The sequence below is a fragment of the Marmota flaviventris genome, chromosome 15, assembly GCF_047511675.1.
Source record: "Marmota flaviventris isolate mMarFla1 chromosome 15, mMarFla1.hap1, whole genome shotgun sequence".
Taxonomy (NCBI): Eukaryota; Metazoa; Chordata; class Mammalia; order Rodentia; family Sciuridae; genus Marmota; species Marmota flaviventris.
In genome coordinates, this window is record NC_092512.1 from 78,387,470 (window position 1) to 78,405,798 (window position 18,329).

Consider the following 18,329-nt stretch of genomic DNA (forward strand, 5'->3'; position numbering starts at 1 on the left):
GACCTTCCCAGAATATATCATCCAGTGGTTATTGGCATATGTTATCATGTAAGATTTTTCATCATAGAGTTGGAATTAAATCTAGCTATCAAAATCCTAAACAGAAACATTTTCCACTATAATGTTGCCACTTATAATTTCTTTATTTTTTGACATTTATGTACCACCAAACATTTTCTACAAAAATTATCAGTTAATTAAATGCATATCTTATTACTGTGTTTCATAGGTAATGTACATGTAATTTGTCTAAAAATAATTGTGACTTCTTCCCCTTTTTTTTTTTACTACTTTTTTTAGTTGTAGTTGGACACAACACCTTTATTTTATTTACTTATTTTTATGTGGTGCTGAGGATGAAACCCAGTGCTTTGTGCTAGGTGAGCACTCTACCTCTGAGCCACAACCCCAGCCCCTACCTCTTTGCCTTTTGGGCAATGTTAATGTAATTGAAAAAAATAAAATTAAAAATAAAATAAATGCAATGCTGCTGTGGAACACTAGGTGGCGATGAATTCTGAAGTGGAGAGTAAGCAAATGAAACAGATCTACCTTCTCAGGATTCCAGATGGATAATGCTCAGAAAAGAGTTGTGGATGAGATGAAGGGCACTAGCAAATAATAATAATAATAATAATAATAATAATAATAATAATAATAATAATAATATTCCTGTTAATTTATCTTTTACTTTTTTACATGTATTTATTTTAACTTTCTTATATCCTATCCAGGAAAAGGGTAGAGTTAGTTTACTCAGCTTGAATCAAGCTCTGAAAGCCAGACATCCCTTTGAGAGTTCTAATGATTGTAGAGTCTTTAGATTACCTGAAAATTATTGGAAAGTACCACTTGGGGGGGGGAATACTTAGAAAATAATAATTCAGAAAATATTGGAATGTTAAAATCAATCTATCCCAAAATGTGCCTTCAAAGATTAAATTCTTGGGCCTGGGGTTGTGACTCAGTGGTAGAGCGCTCATCTAGCACTTGTGAGGCCCTGGGTTTGATCCTCAGCACCACATAAAAATAAAATAAAAAAATAAAGTTTTTTTTTAAAAAAAAACTAAAATGGAAAAATAAAACTTAAAAAAAAAAGGTTAAATTCTTATTCAGAATGTATAGGTAAGACTTCACTCTGGGCAGGATGTCAGAGAAAATAAGATGTACAAATGATGTAATTGATTTTTTTCTTCTGATTCTTAACACTGCCACAAATAGTGCTAAGCAGATGGGGTCAATCTGCTTCCTCTGAACAAGTGGCTCTTCAGCAGCATCAGAGGAAATTAAATGACTGAAAAACCAAGGAACCTACTAATCGTGGAAGGAAAACTTCTAAAGATAACTAACTTCTTGCATTATTTTTTTAAACACACACAAAAATCCCAAGACACGATCTGAGTTAGTGAAGTATAGGGGCTTCCATTACAGTGCAGCACCTTTGGCAGATGTCCCGAGAGTATATTCTTGGGCTAGTCATGAATTAGGGATCGTCTTTATTGAGTTACAGCTTTGGGTGAAATTGCTTACAAGCTTTACCAACCAAACTGTTCCTGTACTGTCAGCAATTTCCCCATCTAAAATATCCACTTAATTTCCAGTGAAAGGTTTTCTTCTTTTGCTGTCAGTGTTTATGAAGTTATTAGGTTGCCTAGTTTTAAAAACTTACAAAAATTCCTTTCTGGAATCTATCATATAATTGGTGCCAGTATTCTTAAAATCTAGTCATAATAAAGCATGGATTTATAATGTTCATTTTTAGAGAATTTATATTTTCAAAGAAATAGAATACTAATTGTTGCTGACTTACAAAATCACCAAGATATACATGTTAGTGTCATGTTCTTACATCATTTGAATCAGAGAATTGAATATGATGTTGGACACTGACAATTAAAAAAGTAATTCAGCATGCTCTGTTTTTAGTGTGCTGGTTCTTATATAAAAGCCAGTATAAATCCTTATTTCACTATTTTCTGCTTGTGCCCTATACAATGTTAACTTATCTTGAAGGGAAAAACTGCTTGGTAATCTATCAGGTAGGGTAAATGACTCTGAAATGCACTTGACTCCAATGATGTGTTTTTCTGTTGACCCAGCTGTCCAACACCAGGATGTGATGGAAGTGGCCATGTCACAGGAAACTATGCGTCTCATCGCAGGTACCCAACAACCTCCGGCACAGTCAGGTTTTCCTCATCTTGCTCTGTTGCAATTACTTATCCTCGTCTGTTCTAGCAAGATATCATTTGGATCAGGAAGTGGAGACTGAGTTAGTTAGGTTTGGGTTTATTTTTGTTTTTCAGAAATAAAATTATGACATATAGGAATCATGATTCTCAGAAAAAAAAAATCTAGTGTAAGTGACAGAACCAGAGTTAGGGTTCATGTCCAGCTTTGGTCCTGTCTAAATCTAAGTGAAGGCAACAGAATGGCTGGAGTGGATCTGCCGAAGCAGTACCTTTGATTCTGGGCAGATAATAACTCAGGACCATGGAGAGATTAACAGTGCAAAAAGCTTTGTTGGAACTTTCTGTTTACCTTCTTACTGACATGATTTGCTTTCTTTTTGAGCACTAGTTTAAAACTTCCAGTCATCATGACTTGGTGCTGCAATAAGAAAGAACTTTGTAATCATTGTACCATGGAATTCCAGAACTGGGGAGTCTCATTGGATTAAAGCCCTTCATTTGATAAATAGCAAATCTGAGTTTATGAGAAAACAATTGAAATGCCAACAAACCCAGACTCTAATAGCAAAGCCAGATTCAAAGTTTTGTTTGTTTGTTTTCCCAATCTTTAGTCACCAGTAATTTAACATATGTTACAAACCCAGGATGCTCTTTGAGTCAGGTTTGTGTATATCAGTGTTGTGTATAAATATATATATTTTTTTTTTCTTTCTCCTCTGTAGTGTTTCTGGATGTCCGTTAGCAGATAAGACTCTTAAGTCCCTCATGGCTGCCAACTCTCAGGAGCTTAAGTAAGTGTCAGGAGACATGACCTCTTTGCCCATTGGCTCTCCTCATTCTCTGTCAGTGTAACCAATAAGGAGTAAATTTTACCTAACTTTTTTTTTTTTTTTTTTTTTTAATTTTTTATTGTGGGTTGTTCAAAACATTACAAATTTCTTGACATATCATATTCCACACTTTGATTCAAGTGGGTTATGAACTCCCACCTTCACCCCATACACAGATTGCAGAATCACATCAGTTACTCATCCATTGATTTACAAATTGCCATACTAGTGTCTGTTGTGCTCCACTGCCTTTCCCATCCTCCACCCTCCCCCCTCCCCACCTCTCCCCTCCCCTCCCCTCCTCTCTCTCTACCTCCTCCACTGTATAACCCTGAGGGTCTCCTTCCATTACCATGCAATTTCCCTTCTCTCTCCCTTTCCCTCCCACCTCTCATCCCTGTTAAATGTTAATCTTCTTCTCCTGTTCTTCGTCCCTACACTGTTCTTAGTTACTCTCCTTATATCAAAGAAGACATTTGGCATTTGTTTTTTAGGGATTGGCTAGCTTCACTTAGCATAATCTGCTCTAATGCCATCCATTTCCCTGTAAATTCTATGATATTGTCATTTTTTAATGCAGAGTAATACTCCATTGTGTATAAATGCCACATTTTTTTTATCCATTCGTCTATTGAAGGGCATCTAGGTTGGTTCCACAGTCTTGCTATTGTGAACTGTGCTGCTATGAACATCGATGTAGCAGTGTCCCTGTAGCATGCTCTTTATAGGTCTTTAGGGAATAGACCAAGAAGGGGAATAGCTGGGTCAAATGGTGGCTCCATTCCCAGCTTTCCAAGAAATCTCCATACTGCTTTCCAAATTGGCTGCACCAATCTGCAGTCCCACCAGCAATGTACAAGTGTACCCTTTTCCCCACATCCTCGCCAGCACTTGTTGTTGTTTGACTTCCTAATGGCTGACAATCTTACTGGAGTGAGATGGTATCTTAGGGTGGTTTTGATTTGCATTTCTCTGACAGCTAGAGATGTTGAGCATTTTTTCATGTACTTGTTGATTGACTGTATGTCCTCCTCTGAGAAGTGTCTGTTCAGGTCCTTGGCCCATTTGTTGATTGGGTTGTTTGTTTTCTTATTGTCTAATTTTTTGAGTTCTTTGTATACTCTGGATATTAGGGCTCTATCTGAAGTGTGAGGAGTAAAGATTTGTTCCCAGGGTGTAGGCTCCCTATTTACCTCTCTTATTGTTTCTTTTGCTGAGAAAAAACTTTTTAGTTTGAGTAAGTCCCATTTGTTGATTCTAGTTATTAACTTTTGTGCTATGGGTGTCCTAATGAGGAATTTGGAGCCCGACCCCACCGACTGTAGATCGTAGCCAACTTTTTCTTCTATCAGACAGCGCGTCTCTGATTTGATATCAAGCTCCTTGATCCATTTTGAATTCACTTTTGTGCATGGCGAGAGAAAGGGATTCAGTTTCATTTTGTTGCATATGGATTTCCAGTTTTCCCAGCACCATTTGTTGAAGATGCTATCCTTCCTCCATTGCATGCTTTTAGCCCCTTTATCAAATATAAGATAGTTGTAGTTTTGTGGATTGGTTTCTGTGTCCTCTATTCTGTACCATTGGTCCACCCGCCTGTTTTGGTACCAGTACCATGCTGTTTTTGTTACTATTGCTCTGTAGTATAGTTTGAAGTCTGGTATCGCTATACCGCCTGATTCACACTTCCTGCTTAGCATTGTTTTTGCTATTCTGGGTCTTTTATTTTTCCATATGAATTTCATGATTGCTTTCTCTATTTCTACAAGAAATGCCGTTGGGATTTTGATTGGCATTGCATTAAACCTATAGAGAACTTTTGGTAATATCGCCATTTTGATAATGTTAGTTCTGCCTATCCATGAACAGGGTATATTTTTCCATCTTCTAAGATCTTCTTCTATTTCTCTCTTTAGGGTTCTGTAGTTTTCATTGTATAAGTCTTTCACCTCTTTTGTTAGGTTGATTCCCAAGTATTTTATTTTTTTTGAAGATATTTTGAATGGAGTGGTTGTCCTCATTTCCAATTCAGAGGATTTGTCGCTGATATACAGGAATGCCTTTGATTTATGTGTGTTGATTTTATATCCTGCCACTTTGCTGAATTCATTTATTAGCTCTAATAGTTTCTTTGTAGAGCCTTTTGGGTCTGCTAGGTATAGAATCATATCATCTGCAAATAGTGATAATTTAAGTTCTTCTTTTCCTATTTTGATGCCTTTAATTTCTTTCGTCTGTCTAATTGCTCTGGCCAGTGTTTCGAGAACTATGTTGAACAGAAGTGGAGAGAGAGGGCATCCCTGTCTAGTTCCAGATTTTAGAGGGAATGCCTTCAGTTTTTCTCCATTCAGAATGATGCTAGCCTGAGGCTTAGCATAGATTGCTTTTACAATATTGAGGTATGTTCCTGTTATCCCTAGTTTTTCTAGAGTTTTGAACATAAAGGGATGCTGTACTTTGTCAAATGCTTTTTCCGCATCTATAGAGATGATCATATGGTTCTTATTTTTAAGTCTATTGATGTGGTGAATAACATTTATTGATTTCCGTATATTGAACCAGCCTTGCATCCCAGGGATGAATCCTACTTGATCATGGTGTACAATTTTTTTGATATGTTTTTGTATCCGATTTGCCAGAATTTTATTGAGGATTTTTGCATCTAGGTTCATTAGAGATATTGGTCTGTAGTTTTCTTTCTTTGAAGTGTCTTTGTCTGGTTTAGGTATCAGGGTGATGTTGGCCTCATAGAATGAATTTGGAAGTTCTCCCTCCTTTTCTATTTCCTGAAGTAGCTTGAAAAGTATTGGTATTATTTCTTCTTTAAAGGTTTTGTAAAATTCTGCTGTATACCCATCTGGACCCGGGCTTTTCTTAGTTGGTAGTCTTTTTATGGTTTCTTCTATTTCCTCAATTGATATTGGTCTGTTTAGGTTTTCTATATCCTCCTGACTCAATCTGGGCAGATCATATGACTTAAGAAATTTATCTATGCCTTCACTATCTTCTAATTTATTGGAGTATAAGGATTCAAAATAGTTTTTGATTATCTTCTGTATTTCTGAAGTGTCTGTTGTGATATTGCCTTTTTCATCCCGTATGCTAGTAATTTGAGTTCTCTCTCTTCTTCTCTTCGCTAGCATCGCTAAGGGTCTGTCGATTTTGTTTATTTTTTCAAAGAACCAACTTTTAGTTTTGTCAATTTTTTCAATTGTTTCTTTTGTTTCGATTTCATTAATTTCAGCTCTGATTTTAATTATTTCTTGCCTTCTACTTCTTTTGCTGTTGTTTTGCTCTTCATTTTCAAGGATTTTGAGATGAAGTATGAGATCATTTATTTGTTGGTTTTTTCTTTTTTTAAGGAATGAACTCCAAGCAATGAATTTTCCTCTTAGAACTGCTTTCAATGTGTCCCATAGATTCCGATATGTTGTGTCTGTGTTTTCATTTATCTCTAAGAATTTTTTGATTTCCTTCTTGATGTCTTCTATAACCCATTGATCATTCAGTAACCTATTGTTCATTCTCCAAGTGATGTATGCTTTTTCCTTCCTTCTTTTATCATTGATTTTCAGTTTCATTCCATTATGATCAGATAAGATGCATGGTATTATCTCTACTCCTTTATATTGTCTAAGAGTTGCCCTGTGACATAATATATGATCTATTTTTGAGAAGGATCCATGTGCTGCTGAGAAAAAAGTGTAACTGCTTGATGTTGGGTGGTATATTCTATATATGTCAATTAGGTCTAGGTTATTAATAGTGTTATTGAGTTCTATAGTTTCCTTATTCAACTTTTGTTTGGAAGATCTGTCCAGTGGCGAGAGAGGTGTGTTGAAGTCTCCCATGATTATGGTATGGTGGTCTATTAGACTCTTGAACTTGAGAAGAGTTTGTTTGACGAATGTAGCTGCACCATTGTTTGGGGCATAAATATTTATGATTGTTATGTCTTGTTGGTGTATGGTTCCCTTAAGCAGTATGTAGTGTCCCTCTTTATCTCTTTTGATTAACTTTGGCTTGAAATCTATTTTATTTGATATGAGTATGGACACTCCTGCTTGTTTCCGAAGTCCATATGAGTGATATGATTTTTCCCAACCTTTCACCTTCAGCCTATGTATGTCCTTTCCTATCAAATGCGTCTCCTGTAGGCAGCATATTGTTGGGTCTTGTTTTGTGATCCATTCTACTAGCCTGTGTCTCTTAATTGGTGAGTTTAAGCCATTAACATTTAGGGTTATTATTGAGATATGGGTTGTTCTTCCAGCCATATTTGTTTATTTCTGTTACTAAACATGGTTTGTTTTCCTCTTTGATTATCCCCCCCCCCCTTTACTGTCCTACCTCCCACTGTTGGTTTTCATTGTTATTTTCCATTTCCTCTTCCTGTAATGCTTTGGCGAGGATGTTTTGAAGAGATGGTTTTCTAGCTGCGAATTCTTTAAACTTTTGTTTATCGTGGAAGGTTTTAATTTCATCCTCCATCCTGAAGCTTAATTTCGCTGGATACACAATTCTTGGTTGGAACCCATTTTCTTTCAGTGTTTGAAATATGTTATTCCAGGATCGTCTAGCTTTCAGAGTCTGTGTTGACAGATCAGCTGTTATCCTGATTGGCTTACCCCTAAATGTAATCTGCTTCCTTTCTCTTGTAGCTTTTAAAATTCTCTCCTTATTCTGTATGTTGGGCATCTTCATTATAATGTGTCTAGGTGTGGATCTCTTATGATTTTGCACATTCGGCGTCCTGTAGGCTTCTAGGATTTGGGATTCTGTCTCATTCTTCAAGTCTGGGAAGTTTTCTTGTATTATTTCATTGAATAGACTTCTCATTCCTTTGGTTTGGAGCTCTGTACCTTCCTGTATCCCAATGACTCTTAAGTTTGGTCTCTTAATGTTATCCCATATTTCTTGGATGTTCTGCTCATGGTTTCTTAACAGTCTTGCTGAGCTGTCTATGTTCTTTTCCAGTTGAAATACTTTGTCTTCATTGTCTGATGTTCTATCTTCTAAGTGTTCTACTCTGCTGGTAGTATTCTCCATTGAGTTTTTAAGTTGGTTTATTGCTTCCTGCATTTCTAGGATTTCTGTTTGTTTGTTTTTTATAACCTCTATCTCCCTGTATAGTTGATCCTTTGCTTCCTGGATTTGTTTGCGTAATTCGTTGTCGAAGTGATCTTTCATTGTCTGATTTTGCTGTTTAATGTCTTCCTTGATACTCCAGATCATCTGAAGCATGTATATCCTGAATTCTTTATCTGACATTCCATCTGCTGCAGCTGTTACCTCTTCTAAAGTTGCGTTGACCTGCATTGCTTGTGGTCCTTTCTTTCCTTGTCTTTTCATACTGCTTGCGTATCTTTCCTGCAGGTGCAGGCGGCGGCTCTGCTCTCTCCTTATTCCAATTGGGGTGTCGTGGCTACCACGCGGGCAGGTCACTGGGCCTGTTCTGGGAGCTGGCGGCGGCTCTGTTCTGCCCCTACTCCAATTGGGGTGACGAGTGTACCACGCCGGCAGGCCACTGGGTCTGATCCGCCGGTTGGTTGCAGGTTTGCCTACCCTGCAGGCGCGGGCGGCGGCTCTACTCTGCCCCTACTGCAAATGGGGTGACGTGTCTGTCGTACCGGCAGGCCACTGGGCCTGTCCCGCTGGTCGGTCGCAGATCTGCCCACCTTTCGGGCACGGGTGGAGGCTCTGCTCTGCCCCTACTCCAATTGGGGTGTCGTGACTACCCCGCCTGCAGGACACTGGGCCTGTTCCTGGCACGGGCGGCGACTCTGCTCTGCCACTACTCCAATTAGGGTGGTGTTTGTGCCATGCCGGCAGGCTCCTGGGCCTGATCCGCAGGTCTGTTGTAGGTCTGCCTACCTTGGAGGCGCGGGCGGCGGATCTGCCCTGCCCCTCCTACCACGCCTGCGGACCCCTGGGCCTGATCTACAGGTTGATCACTGGTCTGCTCACCCTGCGGGCACGGGTGGCGGTTCTGCTCCGCCCCCGATTGGGGTCACGTGACCACCACACCGGCAGGGCCTGATCCGGGCGTGGGAGAAGGATCTGCTCTGCCCCTACTCCAGTTGGGGTGACGTGTGTACCACACTGGCAGGCCACTGGGCCTGACCCGCCAGGCTGTCACAGGTCTGTTTACCTTGCACGCTCATTCGTCACAGCGCGAACCGCGGCTCTGCCCTGCCCCTCCTACCACGCCCATGTACCACTGGGTCGCGGGTCTGCCCACCTTGCGGTTGCGGGTGGCGGCTCCGCTCCGCCCCCTCTCCAATTGGGGTCACGCAGTCACCACGCTGGCGAGCCGCTGGGCCTGCTCCGGGCGCTGGCGGCGGCCCGGCTCCTTCCCTCTGGCTCGACGACAAATTGAGGAGACTCGGGTGACTGTGCCTCACCCCCCCTACCAGGAGACCAACTGCTTATGTCACCACTGGTATTGATGAAGTTCCCTCCTCCGCCGCTTTCTGCAGACATCAGATCTCTGCCATGTTGGTATCCTATGCGAATGGCAGCATTTCGTTCCCCTTGCCGGGCAACCAAAGCACCGGGTGAGTCCTGACCGGCCCTCAGCAGGACCCGGACCGAGAAGCAGTTTCTGCGGGCTCCTAGCCCCGGGCCAGGGAAGTTCCGGGAGCCGGAACTCGGCCACTCCGTGCTCGGTGTAAGCTCCTATAAATGTAAGCTCCAAGAAGCAGTCCCCGCGGGCTCAGTTCCGGGAGCCGTAATTCGGCTGCTTAGTGCTTGTTGTATGCTCTGGTAGGCGCAGGGTCCAAGAAGCAGCCTCCGCGGGCTCAGCAGCCCTGGGCCAGGGCGGTTCCGGGAGCCGGAACTCGGCCGCCCCGTAAGAAGCACCCAGGCGCTGAGCCCTAGCAATCTATCTGCAAGCCGCAGGCGAATTGCAGCCTGAAATTACCTGTTCTATGGCTGAATGAGCTGCGGTCAGTCGAAAACAGCGGTGGTGACGTCAGTTTACCAACATGGTGGCTGCTGGCCTCCTCTGTGGTCTGACCGGTGTGGAGAACCGAGATGGACCGCTTCCTTCCCCCATCTCGAACCCAGAATTCAGCCCTGAGTACGGTGCTTGCGCGGCTGGCAGAAACTACCTAACTTAATAATTAAAAAAAAAACACTTTTTCACCAAAAAAGTTGAAATAATATTAAAAAGTTACTATCATTTAATTTGCTTGCTTTGAGGGCATTTTATTTTATAATAGCTTTTAAAGGAATGATGTAATTATTAAACACAATACTTCTTTTTGTTTTCTTTTGTCTTTATTCTTTTCTTTTTCAGTACTGGGGATTGAACCCAGGAGTGCTCTACCACTGACTTACATCTCCAATGTTTTTTATTTTTTATTTTGAGCAGAGGTTGGTCTTGAACTTGCAAACCACCTGCCTCAGTCTCCTGAATTACTGGGATTACAGGTGTGCACCACCATGCCCAGAAAACTCTAGTTGTTAATTTCAGAATTTATTAAGTCAGACTTATGAAGGTGTGGCAAAGCATTTATATCATCTAATTTTAAGAAAATTACACATTTTACCTTTTGGTCATTTAAAATCATGCAACAGCCTTTCATTTTTGGTTGATAAACACATTTTTGGCTGATTTCTACGTCATCTTTAAGATCTCAAAGTCACTTGTGTATTTATATTTACTTATTGATTTTATTCTTTCTATTTTTATCTTCTTTATTCAAAATTTCTCATTTGTCTATTTTTATATTGTTTTATTACATATGTAATAATAAAAAAGTATAGTTCATCTTATGTCCTTGATAATGAACCTGTATAAAAATTTGAAGTTTTATTAACAGAAATAGTAAAGAAAACTATGAAGTATACAACATTTCTCATTTTCAAAGTGTTAAGAACAATTTGTTGTGCCAGGACAGATTCTAGAAATCATTTTATTGACTTCGTTTTTCTAGACTAAACTAGAAGAATGTTCAGCAGAGATTCATAACAGATTGAAAAGTAAGATGCACTAGAATATTTTAATCACTTCTACATTTTCCACATCTTAATTATTGCTATCAGTTCTCTTAAGTATTTTCTCTAAACGGTATTTCAAAAACACGTTGGTTATACATTGAACGCATGTAGATTGAGAGATCCCATGGCACTGTGCAGTATTTTCATTTTTTATGCAGGCATCTAATAAATACTATGAATGGTTTTTCCATATAAGATATTTCATTGACCTCTTGTTTAGATATTCAAGGAAAAGCTCCCCAAAAAGATTATTTGGCACTGGTATTTTCATAATTGCTCTATGCTAATAAAGCAATATTTCACAAAAATGTTAATAGAAAAAGTTAAGCATGCAAACCTTTTTTACAATAGAGAGTACATATTATCTCTTTGAGTGGTTAATTAAAGACTTGTGCAGGTGTTTCCCGTTAGCTGGAAGAGATGTGTGTTGATATTTTAAAATTTCATTGCAAAATAAAAAAGTATTTATTCCCTATTTAGAAATTAATATGTTTCATGAAAGTTCATTGGGATACAATTTAAGAAAAGAAATAGTATTCACAGGTTTCTTTGGATTACCACTTTTTCTCAAATGGAACTCTTGTTTGGGTGGAGATCTGAACCATAGGGACCAAAAATGTGAAATAATACATAAAGATAATCTGTATAAAAACTTTCAGAAAAGCAAATATTTTGTGATGGTCTGTTTTCATTTCTATTGGGGATTTTTTTTAAAAGCAACATAAAGATGAAAATCTGTATTTATTCTAGTGTATTTTGAAACTGATTCCTAATCAGCGTTTCAAGTAGAAATAGATTCCCTTTCCTCTTTTACCCTTCTCCTTCCTCAGTGGTTGATTGCTGATAATAGATAATAGTGAACTTGGGTGAGGCAAGACGGAGCAGCAGGTGCAGGTTATGTACATTCTCTGGTGATAATATTAATGCTCTAAGTCTCTGGAGTTCACATATAGCACTGTTGTTCATGTGGAATTAGTGGGTTATCATGGCAGGACAGGATGTCAGAGAAAATAAATTATTCATAAAACCAATCTGGAAAATTGTTCTTCTTACATGAAAGATGAGAACTTTGCATGGTGTAGACAGAAGCCCAGCAGTAAGTTATGGGCTCACATTCAAGTTCTTCTCAATATAAGGTTTAAAAAAAGAAAACCAAATGTATAATAACTAACAGCTAATGCCATTGTCTGCCCTGCATCATTCAGTAGTTACGTCTTAACTTTTTCTTTAAAAATGAATCCTTAGCCAAAAGCTAATTATATTTAAGCAAAAAGAATCCCACCAAAAGCAGCTCTTTATATTCAATTCTATTGAATGTGTCACAATCCTCCTCCCACCCCTAATCTGAGGATCATGCTCTACTCCTGTGTTTCCAGGTGTCCAACTCCAGGCTGCGATGGGTCTGGGCATGTGACTGGAAACTATGCTTCCCACAGAAGGTAGGACTGATTCCTTTCTGAGAGGGGGGCACAGGTGTCCACAGTAGTACTGAGACCACTTATTTGTGTGTTGTTCTTTGTTGGTTGTGTATTGTAGTTTGTCCGGCTGTCCTCGTGCAAGAAAAGGGGGCGTCAAAATGACTCCTACCAAGGAAGAAAAAGAAGACCCTGAACTTAAGTAAGTGCAATGGTGGCAGCACTGGGGTCAGCTGTGTCTTGTTGACCAAATTGGAGGAGCCTTGGTTGGGATGCAGTTGAGCGAGCACCAGGACTACTGAAGCAAGAGTCAGATTGTTTGGAGGTTTGAGAACATTTTCCCATTCAGAACTAAATTTCCATATTTCTTTGAAATGCAAAAGAAAAGATGGGAGATTTGTACTTTTCCCAGTTGTTCTAAAGGAAAGCTGCATTGTGGAAGTTCTCTAGAATGACAAATCCAGCCATATTTTCTCCTGAGATTTCTGTTTTGCATAAGGCGAAATTATATCTAAGTTGAATTTTCTCCTCTAAGAAATATGCTAGTAGGTCTTGGGCAATACAGTGTAGTTATAGACATTTAAATCGCTTTCTCTACAAGAGTTCTAAATACAATATTTAAACATTTGCAAATCAAAATTCCAGTGTCAGGAGCAATGTGCTATGTATCATTATCAAAGCAGTAAACACTTTATACCCTTGATCTTTGTTCAGAAGCCATATAACTTAGTGCTTATGTGGTTAGCTCTAGTGCTAAAAAGTACAGGCTTGAACTTGGCTCCATTTCTTCTAAAATAGGTGAAGAGTCAGCTAAGTTCTATAAGCCTCATTTTCCCCACCGACAAAATGGGATAATAACACTCTCTATCCTGTGGGTTTGCAGTGAATATTAAAAGAGATAATGCATGGAAATTGCTTAGAACAGAGCCTGCGGACTATTACTACTAATATGATGCTGTTTGCTACTGGTGGTGGCCTTTTTTAAAGGTCTGTAATTTCATGAATTTCCTCCAGGATGGTATGGAACTGTTTCTGCCTTTTCCCCAGCTGGTAATGTCTCTCTTGTGTCTCTCTAGATGTCCTGTAATAGGGTGTGACGGCCAAGGTCACATATCAGGTAAATACACATCACACCGCACAGCTTCTGGCTGTCCCCTGGCTGCCAAGAGACAGAAGGAGAATCCTCTCAACGGGGCCCCTCTCTCCTGGAAACTGAACAAGCAAGAGCTGCCCCATTGTCCCCTGCCAGGTTGCAATGGGCTGGGCCATGTAAATAATGTTTTTGTCACCCACAGAAGGTAACATTTGTTTTCTGCCTTTTTGTTTTGTTGTTACTGTGATTGGTTGTCATCTGGGTTGCTGGGGAGGGGGGCGGGCAGCTTCCCTTCTAAATGTCATTAATTACAGCACTTTAGATATCATAACATTATCATGCTAAATAAATATTTGACTAGTCTGAAGAATAAAAAATGTCATTTTCTATATTTCTGAAAATTCACTATAGTTTTTGAGTGCCCTAGAAACTGTGCACTTGTGTTTTTTTTTTTTTTTGTATTCTAAAATATCACATATGCTGCTATTTTAAAATCGTTCAGTCTTTTAATGGTTCACTTCAGTTCCAAGTGGTGATATCTACTCTATTATGTTATATAATTGTAAACTTTCACTTTACATATTTACACCGTTCCCTCCCTCTCATGCATTGGCTCAATTTCAGACCAAAATTGTAGTTATTTTGCTGCTAGGAAGATGTGACTCATCTACAGCAGCCAGAAAGAAAATGGCTTAGCAACTGCTAAGTGTACAACAGGATGAAGGGAGATTTAGAAAACCCTTTTATAGTTTCACAATGACTTAATTCCTTTATCACCAAGTGTCGTGTATTTCGACTGAGCCCTTTGTTGGACAAGAACTATCTTAGTCCAGCTTTTGGTTTGCTTTCTACTTAAAGAAAAAAAGCTAGAAGATTTATGATCTATTTCTCCAATCAATGAGTAATGAGTTCCCTTTCTAGTCTTGCAGACCACTGTGCACAATGCTGACTTCAAAACCAGTGAAGGTTCAGGAAATCTTTGATGCTTTGTTTATAAGCAGTGTACAAATTGAGCAAAGTTGGAGCATCTTGACCCTGCTCAGTTTTGGGGATGTAGATCAAAGGCATCAGAAAATGAAGCCTTCCAGGAAGTACTTATTTCAAGGTTGTCATTGAAACTTGCTTACTGAGAAAACTTGAATTTCTGTGGGATTTTTGTTTCTTGTTTTGTTGATATCTTTCAAATGCAGACTAAAATCTTCCATATCTCACCTTGTTTTATTCTGAGTTTAGATCATTGTTGTAGTCAGGAACAAGTGTAACAAATCAAGTGTGCCAGTAATTGTGTCACCTTCCATTTTGCTTTAAGAAGGTAGATGAAGATAAAGCTTATGTTGCCTTAATATGCCTTCATAGAATTTCAAATTAGGCCAAAGCTATATAAGCCCATTTTTTTTCCCTGCCTTTCCAATATGGAGTTCCAAACTCTGAAAGTTATAACACAGACCTGCCAAACTCCATCTTCAAAAGATAAAGAACTTATAAAATATTTTTTCTGCCCAATTCTTTAAAATATTTTCACTATCTCAGAAGATACAGAATAAATATCAAGTGGCATTTTTTAAACCTAAGCCTCACTTCCATAACTACATGATTTGGTTCTGAGTCATGTAATAATGGATGGACACTTCATTAACATTTTTACAACACTGTATCACACCCTGGAAATTTACTACAAGTTATCTAAACAAAACTGATCCTTTAGGGGAGAATGTCAGAGGACCTCAAAGGACATGTTACTATCCATTATGTTACAAACAGATGTACTACAAGCACCTCTAATTATGCAGTCTACCAACTAAATAGTCATCCCTTTCATGATCATTTTCTCAGAACACAACATGTAACAATAAAAACAAGACAAACTTGCATAACTCTCCAGAAAAAGAAATAATAAGAAAGTGTATATATCAGTCATGATTGACAGAGAGAAGCTTCCGGAATGGAAATTTGTGGTTCTGCATTCAGTTTGTGTCTCTCATTCTTATCCCCTGTCAAACAATTTATCTTTTATCAAATTTGAGCAAACCACATAACCCTCACTTTATATATGATGTCACCGGTACTATTTATTATTATATTTTCATATATCAATATTTTTCATATTTCATAGAATCTTAATGTAGAATAATTTGCTATTCTTTAAAAATATAAGTGATTTACATTTATGAAGAGCTTTGCCCCAGAAATATTTTCTTCTGCTTTTCATAGTGTTGCAAATTTTAGTTCAAAAATAATTGTTTTATAGATGAATTGTAAACTTCATTTCTGTGGATGAAAAATATTTTAAATGACTGGTTAGAATCATTTTTATTTTGATCTAAAAACTGTACAAAGACACAACAAAACTGGAAAAGAATTAATGGCTGCTTGGAACAATGAAATTATCTGATCAGAAACGATGGCAACAGGTTTTGTTTAACGTTGTCATTATCATATTGGTGCAATTTAAATAAAACAGGTAACATTAAAGGAAAGGAGTGTCACCGAGGAGTGTGACTGTTCAATGGGAAGGGTCATACACACTGCCACAGAAAAACAGACCACCCAGCCAGGACTGCATCTGAATACACTTGCCGCGGCTCCCTTTATTCTCCTTTCAGGGTAGAGACTTTTAAAATGAAAAAATAATGTTGTAACAGTTAAAGGGAAAAAAATCAGAAACTTTCCCACAACCAGATTGAATCTGCGTTAGGAAAAGTGGAAAGTTATGTTTGACTTTTGTTCATTTGAGTCATTCTGTAAAGATCAGACTGTACTTCCTATAAAAACAAGAACTAGATTCTGCTTTAGTTTTCATGGAATTTTGATCAGTTAGAAACCATCATCATTCATAATCCATACATACAATTTTCTGTTTATGGAAAATAAAGTAGCTACCACTACATCAGGGCACTCACATGAGTGCAGCACAGAACATAATGAATTAAATCACTATTATGTAGCAGCAATGACTATTTTTACTTTGATTTAAAGGGAAAAAAACCCAATACATTTTTCAGGTCTGGGGGTAAATCTCCAGAGGTAGGGTGCTTGCCTGGTTTGCAGGAAGCCCTAGGACCCATCCCTGGCACTGCCAAAGAAAAAGGGGAAAAAAAGCCACTCTTGAAGGCCTTTTGCCTTTGCTCTAATAGATATTTATTGGTTACTTTGTACAAAGAGACTGTGAGCTGTGATATAATTAGTGGGCAGGCCAAAACATCAATAGTAAAAAAATTAATGATTTAAGTAAATCAAACATCAATAGTGGGTATGAATAAACTCTTTAATTTTTATAAGAATTAATATGTCTTTCATACATTAGTATAAATTCTGTTTTCTCAGCTTATCTGGATGTCCTCTCAATGCACAAGCTATCAAAAAGGGCAAGGTCTCTGAAGAACTAATGACCATCAAACTCAAAGCCACCGGGGGTAAGTCACCATCTCCACTAAGGTCTAAATTATAGCCCTCAAGAGGTTCAGCATGTTGAAGTGTGTGCAGTATGCAAAGTATAATTTTAAAACATGAAAAGTATGGTCGAATTTGGGTAAAATATAACTGAGCAACAATTCCTTAGCTTCTCCCTTACTTCATTTACTTATTAATTTACCTTTTCCTGGGCTGGGATGGAATCTGGGGCCTCACACCTGCTGGGCAAGTGCTCTCTCACTGAGCCACACACCTGCCTCTCTTTTACTTTCTAAAAAAGATCTACAACAGAGAAAGTCAGGAAATGGTATCCAGTGAATGGACAGGCACACATAGAAGTTGTGACCTTCAGTCTTCATAATGAGGTGCCTCTCTCCCTCGCTCTTTGTGTGTGTGTGTGTGTGTGTGTGTGTGTGTGTGTTTTCCTGCTTGTCTCCTTGTGTGTGTGTATGTTTTCCTGCTTGTCTCCTGTCAATTTTCAGGAAACACAATGTCTAGAGTCTGTATTTGAACACTTAAATGTTGTTCTTCTATACTCAAAAATTTTTTACAGTGATTCTGGATGACTTAGACTTCACATCTATATCTCTATTTCCATTTCCCTACATATTTCCCGAGTGTCAATCACTCATCAAAATTAAAATATGTAGTTCCTTAGTTCTAATTTGGATCTTCCCCTTTTTCTCTGGTCCTTGAGCACTTTTCTAAGATTTCTAATCAGCACTATCTCAGGTCTGCAGTACTTTCCATCATAGATCTTTCTAAGGCATCTGAGGAATGATGGCAAGGCAATTATTTTGCTTCAGAGATTTTATTTGTAGTGTCTTTGGCATGTGATTAGAAATGAGCTGGAGACTTTTCTGTGTGTGTGTGTGTGTGTGTGTGTGTGTGTGTGTGTGTGTGTGTGTTTGACGGGAATTGAACCTAGGGCTTCTAATATGTTGAACACAGGCTCTCCCTCTGAGCTACACCTCCAGCTCAAGCTGAAGACTTTTAACTTTTGCCATTCTGTTTCCCTCCCTGCTCACAGTTTTTAATGTGAACATGAGGGTTTACCCAGAAGGTATGCAAGATCCATGGGAGGAGAGCTTCCCTTTTGTAAGGACTCTGGAGCTTCCACTGTTTCCCTTCCCAGTGAGACCTTCATCTGCTTTATTTAAAGTGGACCCTTAGGGGCTGGGATTGTGGCTCAGCGGTAGAGTGCTTGCCTAGCACCGGTGGGACCTGGGTTCCATCCTCAGCACCACATGAAAATAAAGGCATTGTGTTGAGTCCATCTACACCTAAGAAATAAATATTTAAAAAATAAATAAGTAAATTAAGTGGACCCTTAGGAGACCATGCAACACTCACTAGAGCTCAAATGAATGCCCTAGATTTTAGT

The 18,329-nt window shown here is 38.8% G+C and overlaps 1 protein-coding gene across 4 annotated transcripts in view; it reads left to right on the plus strand.

Annotated features, from left to right (window-relative positions):
- Positions 1–18,329, plus strand: part of St18 (ST18 C2H2C-type zinc finger transcription factor) — a 67,621-nt gene that overhangs the window by 39,078 nt on the left and 10,214 nt on the right. For all 4 annotated transcript variants that reach the window (XM_071602003.1, XM_027932853.2, XM_027932852.2 and 1 more), the window contains 6 exons: positions 2,100–2,162; positions 2,915–2,983; positions 12,403–12,465; positions 12,563–12,643; positions 13,518–13,739; positions 16,859–16,947. In XM_071602003.1, coding sequence (XP_071458104.1) covers positions 2,100–2,162; positions 2,915–2,983; positions 12,403–12,465; positions 12,563–12,643; positions 13,518–13,739; positions 16,859–16,947 — 587 coding nt within the window. The remainder of the gene's footprint in view (positions 1–2,099; positions 2,163–2,914; positions 2,984–12,402; positions 12,466–12,562; positions 12,644–13,517; positions 13,740–16,858; positions 16,948–18,329) is intronic.